General features: G+C 42.5%; 1 protein-coding gene and 1 non-coding gene across 3 annotated transcripts in view; both read right to left on the bottom strand.

The window, feature by feature from the left end:
• Nucleotides 1-12520, bottom strand: part of ZNRF2 (zinc and ring finger 2) — an 82712-nt gene extending 70192 nt beyond the window's left edge. Inside the window, exon 1 of one of the 2 annotated variants that reach the window (XR_010158405.1) lies at nt 11308-12085. Coding sequence is in view for 1 of the 2 variants with exons in the window: in XM_003318233.5 (XP_003318281.1) it covers nt 11308-11758 (451 nt within the window). In the remaining variant the exon portion in view is untranslated. Of the gene's footprint in view, nt 1-11307 lie in introns of both variants that reach the window. The other variant, XM_003318233.5, reaches the window with a different exon arrangement.
• On the bottom strand, nt 7254-7349 carry MIR550-1 (microRNA mir-550-1). The gene has a single exon (NR_035897.1). It is a non-coding gene; the product is annotated as a microRNA mir-550-1 (primary transcript).
• Nucleotides 12521-15592: the final 3072 nt, after the last annotated feature.

Raw genomic sequence — 15592 nt, 5'->3', positions numbered from 1 at the left:
TAAACAATTTTTAAACTAACAAATTTTTAAAAGACAAAAGAGAAAACACAAAATTGTACAGGAAAAGAAAAGCAGCCAAGTGTGAAAAGGACTCTGAATTATTAAAAGCTAATTAGATTCTGTACACTTTACAACTAAAATACAGAATAACTCACACTTAAAATACTACAAGTGGTTGATCTAACTTCTAAGTCTCATCTCCAGATAACAGTTAAAGAAATTATCTACTCTACCACCGACTTCTTATGACATAGGCTCAAAAGAGACAGTGCTTATGAAGTAACTTTCCTAACACATACATTACTATATGAAAGTAACTGTATTAGTTCAACATTTATAAAGACACTTAAAGTGGCCAATAATAATATTAAATATTCTTAATTTTAGTTATTCTGTTTTAAAGAAACTAATGGCAATCCTCCAAAGAACTCTGCGTACAGTAAGGTGGTAGGAAGAGTGGACAAAAGGAGTTATTAAGGAACTGAGATTTCAAGGTGAGCAGATATGCTGTTTTTGAAGAAGTGCTATGATAGACGGGAAATCTGGAGAATTACCAATCAAGACTTCAGGGCTCTCAGACTGAAGGGTGTTGAAGCACCAGCAAAGCAGTGAATTGCTTTAGTAAATGCCAAGTCATCCAGGTTGCCTGAGATGTAGTAAATCATGTAACTAAAATAATCTAAGTTTTTCAGCCTCTGCCCTGAAGCAGCAGCACACACTTAATGAAAACACTGACCTACCTTATCAACCATCCTTCCAACCATCTCCAACCGCCCACAAAACACGCTCACATTGATAACACTTTGTAACACATTCAAATGATTATAAAAGAGCTATAAGCACAGTATAATTTTACTTCTAAGGCAATTTTATAACTGCCTCCATTTGTACAATCTATATTATACCTATTTGGTTCAAAAATTAATTTACCTATATTTACATTATACAAATAAAAACATAACCTACCACTTCTTTCTAGAGCAATACATTTCTATATATAATTTAAACATGACAATAATTTTGATAATAATCTTACCTTAAAACATAATAATGTAGTTATCAAATACATTTTGGGAAACATTCAATATTTACAAAGTTTTTACCATGTGTTTGACATAGTAAATGTGCTGAAAAACTCAATTCAAATGTTCAGGGGAGAATTTTGTAAATATAAGGAAGACATATTATAAAAATAACGAAAACTGGATTGTTTTTGCAAAATCTGAGCAGTTGGGAAGAGAAAGGAATACGGTATCAGAGTAAAGCACATGGTCTTTCTGAGGAGGGTGAGACTGGAAGTGGGGCATAAATCTTGGATGTTTTAATTTTTTCATTCATTGAAGAGGTTCGTTCAATAGTTAAAAGTACAGAGGTATGAAGTATGTGGACTACTTTAACCCTCACAATGCTACAAAAGCAGGTTTTTGTTTTGTTTTGAGACAGAGTCTCATTCCATCACCCAGGCTGGAGTGCAGTGATGCAATCCTGGCTCACTGCAACTTCAGCCTCCTGGGTTCAAGCGATCCTCCTGCTTCAGCCTCTGGAGTAGCTGGGACTACAGGCACGCACCACCACACCTGGTTAATTTTTGTATTTTTGGTAGAACCTGGGTTTCACCATGTTGCCCAGGCTGGCCTCGAACTCCTGAGCTCAAGCAATCGCCCCCGTCCGTCTCCCAGAGTTCTGGGGGTTATAGGTGCAAGCCACTGTACCTGGCCTGATTCTAGAGATGAGAAAACGGAGGTACAGAGGAACTATGCAACTTGCTTAAGGTCAGCCCAAGAAACATGACTTGAAGACGTAAACTCTTCCCCATAATAACAGAATACAGCCTGGACATAAAGTGCATCCCATCTCTGCTTTTGTAATTTATGGACAGATGCGGAACTCAAACTGAGCTAATCTGAGTCCTTTCTGCTGGAGGTAGAGAAAGGTACTCCCTTCAGGCCTAAAAGATCGCATGTAGTTGGAAGTACAGAGAGTCTCAAGGCCCCAGCTTAAAGAAGGCCCATACTGCCTGGGGGCAGTGGCTGACACCTGCAATCACACACACACACACACACACACTCTCTCTCTCTCTCTCTCTTTCTCTCTCTCTCTCTCTCTCCTTCCCTCCCTCTCTCTCTCTGTCCCCCTCCCTCTCTCTCTAAATTTCAGCTCCAGGGGCATTGGGTCCTGCCTTTGTTCCTTCAATTCTCTAAGTTACCCTAGGATCCTTTTCAATAATTTGAAACAATATACAGTTTTTCCACTTAATGCTATTTTGAGTTATGCTTCTATCCTTTACAACTGAAAGACTTAAGATTCTCTGACCATGGTGCAATACTTTTTTTTTTTTTGAGATGGAGTCTTGCTCTGTCACCCAGGCTGGAGTACAGTGGTGTGATCTCGGCTCACTGCAACCTTCACCTCCCAGGTTCAAGCAATTCTCCTGCCTCAGCACCCCCTAGTAAGCTGGGATTACGGGCACCTGCCACCATGCCCGGCTGATTTTTGTATTTTTAGCAGAGATGGGGTTTCACCATGTTGTCCAGGCTGGTCTCAAACTCCTGACCTCAGATGATCCACCCACCTGGGCCTCCCAAAGTGCTAGGATTACAGGCATGAGCCACAGTGCCCAGCCACGGTGCAATATTTCTAAATTAACACTAGAAGTAACGAAAGGGTACTAGTAAGGACCACCACAATAAAGCCACACTTTAAAATAACTTCCAAGTAAAAGAAAATATCGAAATGCAGTTAACATGATTATTCCCCGATAGAACTGATTTTAAAAGAAACAAAAATGTGTACTCAATGATAATGAAAATGGTAAGTATCCAAAGCTTTGGGAAGTGACTATATGTAACAAGAAGTAAACACAGCCTTAAACGCTTTTATCATTAAAAAATAATAAATAAAAAATAAAAGAAGCTAAGAGAAAGAACAAAATTAACTTTACAAAATGAGAACGAACTGAATAGAGGTAACAGTAGAAAAAATTAAAAACCAACAAAAATAGCAAAATGTGTTGTTCAAACTGAGCACTGGCTCTCTGAAACATATTACACATAATCCTGCCTGGGCAATATAGCGAGACCCTGTTCTCCACAAAAAGGAAAGAAAAAAAAGACAATAAAAATAAAAATAAATAACCCATTATGTATACATGGCTTCATTCTTCTTTTTTTTTCCTCAGCTCACATATAAATAGGTAAATTAAAGAACTATTACAGACTAATCACAATTCAAGCAAAAATTAGGATATTCCACATGGTCGGAACTTATGAAATTCAAATGACTGAATACATCTATAATTTTCTGACACACTAATATTTTCGTCGCTAAAAAAAAGAGCCCTGAATGAAATAATGACTCTGATAGGTGACATTACTCGAAATATATCTACCAATCTGCACTTATAAATATCAAAAACCTCACAAGTTTTTATGGGTTAAAAAATTTTACGTGGTCCCAAAGAGTATACCTTGCTAGAAGCTGTTTCCATCTCTAATGAGCAATTTGGCAATAAAGATCCAATGCCTTGAACAAAAGTGTATCTTTGTTTCTGGCAATCCCACGTCGTTGATAAATTTCTAAGAACTGGCCGGGCGCTCACGCCTATAATCCCAGCACTTTGGGAGGCTGAGGTGGGCGAATCACTTGAGGCCAAGAGCTCAGGACTAGCCTGGCCAACATGGCAAAACCCAGTCTCTACTAAAAATACAAAAATTAGTGAGGCATGGTGGTGCACACCTGTAATCACAGCTACTTGGGAGGCTGGGGCACAAGAATCACTTGAACCTGGGAGGCAGAGGTTGCAGTGAGCCAAGATCGCACTACTGCACTCTAGCCTGGGTGACAGAGCAAGACTCCATCCCCCCCCCAAAAAAAAAAAACTGTAAAAATGTGCTTACCAGGGTGTTCATGGCAACAGTATTTTATTACATCTGTACCAAACAAACTAAATGCTCAACCATAAGGAACAACGAAATAAATCCTTGACTCTTCATTTTCTCTCATACCTCCACATCTAATCCAGGTGGCTCTATCTTCAAAACACAGGATATCCAGAATCTGGCCACTGCTTAGCACCTCCAGCACTGCCACCCTAGTCCAAGCCACTATTATCTTTCATCTGGATTTTTGCCTCCTTGCTGACTCTTACCACCTCACACAATAGCCAGAGTAATCCTTTAAAACCCAAGTCAGATTATGTCTATCCTCTGCACAAAAATACTCCAGTGTCTCCCCATCCCTCTTTAAAACAAAAGCCGCAAACCACAGGTCAGTGGTTATGAGGCAGTTTATGATTCTGTCCCAACCTCATGCCACCCCACTATGCTCTCATCTTCTACAGCCCTCTGCACTCCAGCTGTAGTAAACCTACATATCAGGTACACTCATGCCTCAGGGCCTTTATAGTTACTGCTCCCTGTGCCTGAATATGTTTTTCCCCAGAGATCCTCATGGCTTGCTCCTTCACTTTCTGCTTGAATTGTCACCTTGTCAGTGAGGTCATCCTTAAAACCCGATTTAAAATAGCAACTATAGATAGGCCTCCACCCCAGAATCTCTATCAGCCTTTGCACTCCATTTTTTTTCCATTACACTCAATGCCCTAACACACTATGTATTTTACTTGTCTGTTTACTATCTCTCCCAAATAGAATAATAAGGCCCCTAAAAGCAGGGATTTTTATCTTATTTCTTCACTGCTGTACCCCCAGAATAGTGTCCGGAAAAGCGCATCCTCATCAAATATTTGAGTGATTTTTGGAATACTGGGTAATAATTAAAAATCATGTTATAAAAAATTTTAATGTGATGTTAGAAACTGGTGGAAATGGAAACAGCATGTTATCAAAGAATGTGTAACCCATGGATCAAGAAGAAATCATATGGGAAATTAAAATACATTTTTCACTGAATGTTAACAAGAACACCTCAAAATCAGTGGGATTCAGGTAAAGCAATTCTTGGAGGAAAATGTGTAGCTTTAAAACTTCGTATTAGAACATCAGAAAGGTTAAAATCAAAACAATATAAAAATGAATGTTCCAAATTTTGTGTCTAAAACAAATACATATATAAAAGATATTAACAGTTATTTCTGGTGGTAATATTACAAGCAATTTGCGATTTTTATACCTGCTTTTCCGTATGTTAGTTTTTCTCTAGTGAACAGGTATTATTTTTATAATTAAAAAAAAACCAGGTTTTTAAAAAACTTCCTTTCCCTCTGGTTGAATTCTAACTGCTGGCCTCTTCCTCTGCCTGTCTCTTAAAATACTTGCTCCTCTGGATTCCATCCTTGTCCTTCGTCAATCTATATTCATCCCTTAGTAATCTTATCCACTTTCTGGATTCATTTATAACTTGCAAATTGATTTCTCAGTTTTTTGTAATATCCTGAATTAGAGACTCATGTTTCCAACCACTTAAAGTATACTTCTATCCAGATGAAAATCCTGTAGCCACTCAAATTTAACAGGTCTGAAAGGAACTCATTATCATTTCCTAAAACTTGTTCTTTTCATCTTTAATACTGGTTAAAGACATCACTGTGTACCCAGGTTCTCAATTCTATCAGTTCTACCTTAGAAATCTCAATCAAATCTAACTTTTCTTCTCCCTCACCAATGCCATCTTTTCAACATAGGCATCTTCTATCAGTTATATTTTAAAAGAATCCTAACTGATTCTCCTGCTATCACACTCTCCTCCTTAAGAACTGAATCCTGATCAGGGTTGCTGCATACAGCCTGAAGTCTGCACCACTAGAGAAGGTTGCCATCCATGTAAACTATGAGTGTTAATTGTGCCCAATGGCCTAATCATGATACTCCCCCTGCTTTCAAACTTCATTAGATAAAACAAACCTACAGCACTATAAAATCCTTCAACTGGCTCCACTTTCTATCTTTCTAGCTTCAGGTTCTCATCATTCCTCTATGCACCCTACAATCCAGACATATTTAACTTTTCAGTATGCCCTATCAAAACCCACACTTTTGTGGATTTTTCTTTAGTCTGTACTGCCCTCTCTCCGTAAAACTTCTAAATCCTTCAAACTACAGTTCAAACGTACCCTCCTCTGTGAAGCATTTTTTGACCAGCCTAGACAAAGATACTTCACTAAGTGTTTTGTTAACAGTTCTATTACAGAATTTGTTGCACTGTATAATGATCACATATATCCATCTCTCAAATTCAATGGAGAGTTGAGCAGTGCATAAAGAAGCTCCATATTTGTACCCTCAGTATCTACAATGTCCAGCCCCTAAAAGGGGTTAAGTTCATGTTTATTAATGCTATACTTAACCATATGCATTAGTACAACTTTTTAAAAGTAAATTAAAATGAGTTTTAAAAAAAAGTTACATGTTCAGCTGTCAATCTATCTATAATCCATGTGGCGGAAAGAACTGATGTGACTATTCTTGATTCCTACACTTCCTGGTGTTTAAACCTTTGTATAATTCCCTCCCCTTGCACGTGAACTGGACCTATGACTTGCTTCTAATCAATGAAATACAGCAAAGGCAATGGGTTGTATGTGATTACATGTACACGATTATGTAAGAACATAGCACCAGTTCACCTTTCCTTTGCTTACTTTGAAGAAGCAAGCTGCTCTGAACCTAACAGACACAAGGAAATAAATTCAGCCAATAACCCAAGGAAGTCTGTGGGCAGACCTTTCCCCAGTTGAGTCTCTAGATAACAACCCCACCCTGACCTACACTTTGACTGCAGTCTTAAAGAGGACACAGCTAAGTTGTGCCCAGCCTCTTGACCCACAGAAATTGCAAGGCAATAAACGTGTTGCTTAGAACCACTAAATTTGCAGTCATTTGTGAATAAGCAGCTTAGAAAACGAATAAAATCAGAACCTAAGGTATTTCTGAACCCTTTGTTCACAAAAAGGCCTATGTTTTGTCCAATTTCTTAACAAATAAATGTCACGTACATGCAAAATTAAAACACAGACTAACATTTCAAATAACAGTTCTTAAGAATATTCACATAAGGTAAAACTTAGGAAGTAATTTGCTACATAAAGCAGTTCCTACACTCTCTTTTAACACATTTGCCAATATACCCAATTATACATAATACTACATGTAATAAGTTTAATATTAGGGCAATTCTCCTTAAAACCCAAATAATAATAAATAGTTTAAAAGTTGGTATCTCACTAATGATATCTGATAATCAGAAGAACTTACTTAATGGTCACCAGGCAAAGCGATCAAATTGGAGGAGAGCAAGAGACTTGTTGGAGATGTGCCTGAGGGAGTAAGACACTATCTTACAACAACAGGGCTCTTACTCCCTCAGGCACTGCACCAGCCAGCAAAGCATCAAAATACCAGGTTCTTAGGTCACGCTGCCCTCAGATCAGGTGATGCCCTGTGAAACTCACCAATCCTCCCCACCTTGCAGTCAAGAATAATTCCAAAAAATTCCCAAAGCAGAAACTTCCATGACACAGGCCACACTTACACACAGCAAAACATGTAACACGAAGGTATGAAATTACAAGTGAGGAACAATAACCACCAGAATTCTTATTACTTCAGGAGTGGCAGGGGTTGTGGTTAGAAGGCTCATTTTTCTTAGAGGCAAACATTCCTCTTCGGCCACTCCCCATAAAAGCCTTCAATGGCACAAAATAACATTCGAGAATAGGAAATAGATTAATTCCAATATCCCAAATTCAAACATTTTGGCACTTGATATTGGTAAGAAGTGATAACTGAGACCGATTCCATAATGGTTAATTGATGAAGATAACCTAACACCATAAAACTTCACATCTGCCTTAAAAATTAAGAGAAATCTTCCTAGAAATACAGGTCTTATTCAACATATTCAGTTTTAAGAGATAACCCACACTCCTTCAATATAAGAAAACATGTTTCACAAGTAGCAAGGCACCTGAGTTACAATCAGACTACTGAAATACTCATGAGCAAGCCACACCCAAAAAAGCTCAAGAAAATCAGGAGGCCAAAAGCAACCCAGCACCACTGGTTGTCTTAGATTAAGTCATTTTACATTTTCACTTCTGGACTCAAGGATACATTATACAAGTCCACACGATTTCTCTGGAAATAATCTCCATGTATTGGTATATTTCTATAGCCCAATTCATCTACCCCATCCTTGCTGCATCATTAAAGGCTATTTGACCACTCATATTATGCTCTTATGAACAACAGCTACTTGACAGTGGAAAAAAAAACGTAGACGTAAATTAAAGCCAAACAAACCCTAAAATACCATCAACATTTTTAAATATTAGGAAATACCCTTAAGACCTTTTTTAAAACAAAGGTGATGGACAACACTAGCAGTAGTCAAGAAAGCGTCTGTTCACTTTAACACTCCTCAGTCTGAAAAGAATAATAAGGACAAGATTTACTTCACCTAAAAACTCCTATATAAATATAATCACATTCTGATGTCTGGCAACTCAATTCTAGGAAATTTCTACACACTGAAATATCTGGATTAGGCATTTTTCTTCCAGTTCTCTAGAGAGAATAAGAGTGTATATAGCCAAAACAGATGTCCAAATGACAGCAAAACATAAAACCAACACAGAAAACTTCCTCGTTCAATGTGGCAATTCATTATGAGGGAACTACTAACAATTCCACTTGCTAGACTCTTAAGTGTTAAAAATAAAAGGGGGGGACTGTTTTTCATTTTCTATAAATTACATGACAGCTCACAAGAGAATAATTTTGAATCTTATTAGTACCACATTTTCTTATTAGGAGACGTTAATAATATAAACAACAATTAAAACAACAGTTTTACAAAAAACAATACGAACTTTCCACTAATTCTGAAATAATCCTTTTATCAATTTTCAGATGCAGTTATTTGTATATAACCATTTATACAATTTGTAACTGAATAAACACAATAATGTTATAATAGATACTAAAAAGTTAAGTAAATGTGAACTAGTCAAGTCTTTTTTAATTATAAGATTCTTCATTTAGCTCCCTAAATCTCAAGATGATGAGAAACATGCTTCTATTGTTTTCCTAATAACCCGTCCACTAAAATATAGGTAAAAATCTCAGTAAGGCAATGCCACTAAGATGGGTTTTTACATAAGTGTATTCCATCTCCCTGCCTCAACAGAGATTTCAGGATGTGGCACTTTCATCTGATCCTGTCATATAATAAGAACAGGTAATTTCTCTGATCTCTTTCCAGCAATTCTCAACTGAGGTTCCTCATCTGAATCACCAAACACAGGAAATTATTTCAGTGACTTTTCTCAATTGTTCCAAGAATGATACATAACTAAAACCGTTCTAAATGCACTGGAGCTAAAAGTTAAAATTCATTGCACACTATGGCACAATTCTCTCCAGAAAGTCGGTTGAGTAAGGCTGCTATAAGTTCCTCAGAAAGTGTCACTGTACTACTAGGCCCCAGTCACCCAACCCCAACAGCACTAAAAGAACTATAGTGAGTGCACAAATCTAGAACTTAGATAAGAAAAAAAATAAATGCTTTATCTCCAACTTTAAGCAACTAGGTATTTTTACTTACTAGGGAATAGCATGGGGCTCAACTGTCCCTTGCTCTGAATGGAATGCATTTACTTAACAAAACAAACCCATAGAAATTCAATGTTTCTCAAAGGGAATTATCAGCTCTTAGAAAATGAATTTTTAGAAATCAGCATATTAAATAAATATTAACTATTAACTTGACAAGGCTTTTCCTATTCACCCTTCTTTAGCAAACTTAAATATTCATCTTCTAATAATTGCTAAATGCAAATTTTCACTTTAAAAAGATAACGATAAACATTAAAAACCAGTTTGCCCTTCATTCTCGCACTAATCACCAATTCTCAGAAACCACCTTTTATATTCTTCAGTGCGGACTACAGCAACTTCAACTGTTAGGTTAGTTGTGATCAAATCACTTTAAGGACACCAGTAGAGTTCTTTTACTCAAAAGCAAATGACTTTTAAAAATAGCCCAATTTTAAGAGGGATGAATATTTTTAAGAAGCAAAAATTACTTTAAAACAAGGTAGCTAATTAAAAGTCAAGCGTCGTTCCATATTGAATTTGCAAAGCGTTACTAAAAAATGGGAAAAATGAAACGACATTCCTGTTTTTAATTTATGCTGGCGTGTGTGCTGATAGTACAGAACATCAGAACAGATACATTACTACGTATTCCACTTTACTAAGTCTCCAAAGTTCCTACGTTTACAAATATATAAGTAAAAGCGGCACAAAAATGTAGGGGATGGTGTTTTCGCTGCTCATCTGTGCTCAGTTGCTAATTTTTCTAATACCAGATACATAATGCGATGAAATGGGAATGCATTATCTTCTATACTTCTATTTATTTTCATAAAGGGGAGAGGGGAGGTGGTCTTGATTCATTTACTATTAGCGTTTTGCAATAAAGTAGATCAGCATAAAACATAACTGAAGAAGTAGGATTCATTTTCCCCAGGACAACGCACACTTCCTCCTGTTTCTGTAGTAAAGCACATCACTTTGCTATTAAAAATGTCCATTTTTCACAACTGACTTTTCCTTAACTCTAGTCAACACTGCTCTTCAAAAGAACCTAGCCAATTATTGTACCTTGAAGACAGATGTGCAAAATTTTTACTTCCTTAGGAAACTTTTCCATTTTTTAAATGCTTTCCAAATTAAGCAGGACTCACATTAACTGTGATCTTAAGTAGCAGTTTAGTGAGGTTTAAAAACAAACTTTTCATTAACGCATTCATCCAATTAAAATGACATAGTAACTGGGACTACTGACACAGATTTCAGGATTACAGCTTTATACTAAAAGTCGGTCCAAACATGGTAACTCAGTGTTCATTTGAGACGCTTTGACTTTTGGCCTTTAAAAACTGTTCCCCACTCGAGTCCCCAGATAGAACTACATTTAGCAACGGGTCTCCTCCTGACTTCCTGGTACTAAAAACCACAACCACAAGGGCTGTTTCGTCGGTTTGTTGTAAAACAACATTTGCTCCAGTCATCTCACTGGAAAATAGACTTTCTCTACTGGGCAGCCGCTGAGGTGAGGGTGCTCAGGACGTTTAAAAACAAAACCACGCGTCTATGCGGTAGCGGCACCGACGGTGTTAAGCGCCGGGTTTCTTCCCAGGATGGAGACCGACGCGGGATGGTCCGGGAGGCAGCCCCCGGCGCCCCGGCAGAAGGAGAAAAGGAGAAGGGTAAAAATAGCCGGCGGCCACGGCCCACGTGCAGCCGCGGGAGGACCGAGCGCGGGCGCGTGGAGAGGGGTCCGTACCTCCAAACATGTGCGGCGAGAGGTGAGCTGGTAAGGAGCCGATCACCAGGCGCGGCCCGCCGGGGCTCCCGCCCACCGGCCGGTCCCGGCCGCCGCCGCCGTCCTCAGGGCTGCTGTGCACCGAGTCCTGCGAGCCGTACGGGCCGCTGCTGCTGTTCGGGATGCTGAAGGGGGACTGTGCCGCGCGGGCCCCCGACGCCACGCTCCCCACGGCCCCGCCGAGGGAGCGGCTGCGCGGGGCCGCCGGGGCCGCCGCGGCGCCGCCGGAGGCGCTGGGCTGGTGCGCGCTGGGCACCTGAGCCGGGAACCTCCCCGCGGCGGCGGCCCGAGCGCCCCCGCCGCCGCCCGCGGTCCCATTGGCGCCTCCGCTGCTACTGGAAGGCAGATCCGAGCCCGAGTACGCGCGCGTGCGGCCGTTAGCGGCGGCCGGGCCGCTCTGCTTGGCGCCCATGTCCGCCCTGCCCCGGGCCGGGCCCGCGCGCTGCGCCCCGAGAGCCGGGAGGGCGGGAGCGAGCGCGGGAGCTAGAGGGCAGGGCCCAGGCGCCGCGGCCGGCCCAGAGAGGCCCCCGCACGTCCAGGGCCGCCGCCCGGCGTCCAGAGGGGCAGTCGGCGCCCGGCGCGCTCTTCTTGGGGCGGCGGGCGAGGCCGACGGCCTGACGCGGACGCGGGAGACGAGGAGACGCGGAGAGGAAGGGGTCCCGGCTGCAGGCACCCCTCGCTGGCTCCAGCAGGAAGGGGCGGCTCAAGTGGCCGTGCGGCTGCCGCTGGTTTCGGTTCTGGTGCGCCACGACGGGCCGCTACCGCTCTCTGCTGCCGCGCTCGGCGCCCCCGATCTCGGCACCGCCTCCTCTCGGGCGGCCGCTGCTACCGCCGCCATCCTCCGGCTCCCACGGCGGCTGGCGGCTGAGTGGGAGGCGCCCGCCCAGACTCCGCCGGGGCCACCTTCCCTCCTCCCCCAGCCACCCAGCTGTTATTAACGGAGAAAGAGGAAAAACGGGTGGCGCGCGAGGGGAGGACGAAGAATGGGAGGGAGAGGTGGCGCGCGCTTCCCGGCAACCGTCGCCTCGCTCCCCCTGCGAAGGAGGGGCCGGGCTGGCGGGAGGATCTGGGCCGCGAAGGCGGGGGGTGCCCAGGAGGGGAGGAGGTTCCCCGGCCCTCGCGCCGGAAGGCCGCGGAGCGGCTCGGCTGCAGGGTGCGCCCGGCCCGTGTGTTTGGGTCGCGCGCGTTGACCCCGCCCCCTCGTGCCGCCAGGCCGATTGGCTCCCGCCGGCCTTGCTCCGCCTCCCCCTTCCGCGACCTGCCCGCCCCTGCTCCGCCTCGCCAAGGTACTGCGGTGTGGTAGGTGCTGCCACTCGTGGACTCGGTGATGGACAGGTCTCTGGCCACGCCCTCCCAGCCAGGGCGCGCCCTTGTCTTCCTCGCGGGGCCTACGCCGATAGGAGGAACGGACACCGGGCGCCAACCAGAAGGCGGCCCCTCCTCCCGCACGTGGCCCGCCGACGCTGTAGGAGCCTGTGTCAGCTGCAGCTTTTCCTGGCAGGGGGCGTGAATGGCTGTGTCCTCTGCCCAGAGCCGTTTGGTTTCGGTGGGTGTTGGTGTTACACACTGATTTAAAAAAAACAGAAGCTCAAAAGCCAGCTTGATCTCAGACTTACTCATGAAACACCAACCTGGGAGGAAGCGCAGAGTTGGAAGAACTCGGGATAATCCAGGTTGACCCTCTGTGGTAGGGCAAATACTGTGGTGCCAGGAACGCTGCACCTGACTCACAAAAACTAGAATCTAGGCCCAACACCAAACTAAATTATCTGTAGTGAGCAAATTATTTTACTTTTTTGGACTTTAGGTTTATTTTTGTTTTTGTTTTTGAGACGGAGTCTCGCTCAGTCACCCAGGCTGGAGTGCAATGGTGTGATCTCGGCTCACTGCAACCTCCGCCTCCCGAGTTCGAGCGATTCTCCTGCCTCATCCTCCAGAGTAGCTGGGATTACAGGCACGTGCCACCACGCCTGGCTAATTTTTGTATTTTTAGTAGAGACGGTCTTTCACCATGTTGGCCAGGCTAGTCTTGAACTCCTGTCCTCAAGTGATCCACCTGCCTCGGCCTTCCAAAGTGCTGGGATTACAGGCGTGAGCTACCGCACCAGGCCGACTTTAGGTTTCTTACCTGAACTGTTTGTGTTAAATCCTAGGGCACCTGCCTCTTTAAAATCCTATAACTTCTCTAAAATGTAATAAAATTCTCCTCAGTGCCTTCCTCAGTGTCGGTGTGGTCTCTTCACGGCAGAGCAGGGTCTGGATACCCAGGGAACAGCCTGCTCTGAGACTCCCATTATGAAAATGTCTAGTCTCTACTTGAAAATAATAGCAAGTGGTGTTTTATAAAACTGCAGAAATACTTTGTCATCTTTTCACTATTTGCAATAAGTCATTTATATAATGATTTTCATCACTCTTAGGGTATGGGAATCAAGTTTTTAAACAAATGGAGAATATATGTATACATATAAAGACATGTATTGTGTATCTATGTACACAAACACACATATATACATGGAAAAACAAAGGTACTCAGTGCTTTATATGCAGTATCATGTTAAGATATGGTCATCATTTTGGTTAAGTGCCCTCTCCTTATAGATGTTTCCTGCCACCTCCTCCCCCATCCCAGCATCACAGACTGACTTCAGTGTTCCCACTCAGTGCTATACAATACCTCCTTCATAGCTCTGATCATGTTATTATTATTATTAGATATCTTGCTTGTCACTACACAATTGGCTCCATGATAAACTTCATGTCTGTACCTCCAGTGTTTAACACAGTGTCTGGTCTTGCGATGGTACAATAAATGTTTTGTGAATGAATGAATGAATGAGTGAGTGAATACATATATCCTCACCAGTTGTACTAAAACGATTCTTTCTTGAATGTCACTCATTAACTTATCATGTTCTTATTCTCCTTGACATTTCGCTTGTGGTGGGTGCCCTTTCCACCTCCTCTCTGGTGAGCCTTGTTTCTTTCCCCACGAAGGTTCTGGAGATAAAATGCTGGCCTTCTATGTTCTTTCCTTGGCCCTCTTTCCTCTCTCCTCACCCCTCTCATCTCTCTCCAGTCACCAGCATGAAGCTGTCAATGTGTGTTATTGTCAACCAAACAGTTCTAACTTCGTTGAAAATGTGTCGCTTATTTATTTATTTATTTATTTGAGACAGAGTCTCGCTCTGTCACCAGGCTGGAGTGCAGTGGTGCGATCTGGGCTCACTGCAACCTCTGCCTCCCAGGTTCAAGCAATTCTCCTGCCTCAGCCTCCAGAGTAGCTGGGATACAGGCACGTGCCACCATGCCCAGCTCATTTTTTTTGTACTTTTAGTAGAGACAGGGTTTCACCATGTTGGCCAGGATGGTCTCTAACTCCAGAACTTGTGATCCACCCGCCTCGGCTTCCCAAAATGCTGGGATTACAGGCGTGAGCCACCGTGCCTGGCCATCACGTCTTTATTATACCTACCAGTTCTTCAAAAATTAAAAGTGCTGCTTCATCCAAATGAGTACACACAGGTATACACACATGTAGAACTGCAACGGGTTTTTGAGATAATACCCATGCTACCTGAAATGCACTCTGCTTTCTATTTGACTTCACTTTTGTAAAATGCTGGTCACTGCTTATTGGATTGATTTTACACCCCCCTATGGGGATGTAATCTGCACTTTGATAAACAGTAGTCTAAATCAGTGCTTTGCAAACTTTAGCACACACAAGGATTACAGGAAAACCTTGTTAAAACAGGCTGTTGGGCCCCACCCTCAATGATTCTCATTCCATAGCTCAGGGTTGGGCCTGGAGAATTTGCATCCTAACAAGCTGCCCAGTGATGTTGCTGCCATCAGACTTCGGACTCTTGTTTGGAGAAGCACTGGTCTAAATGACGCTTTCCTCTACAATCAGAACTGTTGTTTTAATGCCTTCACCACTTATCAAGAGACCAGAGCCCCAGCTCTTTAAAATTTTTCAAATTTGAAGGTTTTAAAATACACTATATTCCTCCTGATGCAGTTCAATGATATTTTGACCAAAGGCTTTGGGGGTGCAAAATTAGTCTGAATGTATTGTTAAAGCACTTCACATTGACAAAATTATTGTCCACAAACTCACACTGGAACAGGTAAGCTACTTCTGGGCTTTCAATAAAAATGCCTGACCAATCAGTTTGTTGTTGTCTAGTTTGAAGTTTAGTTGGGGCAAGCCTCTTCCCTTTGTGTTCCCTTACTCTCCTTT

Source organism: Pan troglodytes, chromosome 6 (genome assembly GCF_028858775.2).
Source record: "Pan troglodytes isolate AG18354 chromosome 6, NHGRI_mPanTro3-v2.0_pri, whole genome shotgun sequence".
NCBI lineage: Eukaryota > Metazoa > Chordata > Mammalia > Primates > Hominidae > Pan > Pan troglodytes.
The sequence above is the reverse complement of the archived record's forward strand: the minus strand, read 5'-3'. Positions and strand labels throughout refer to the sequence as shown.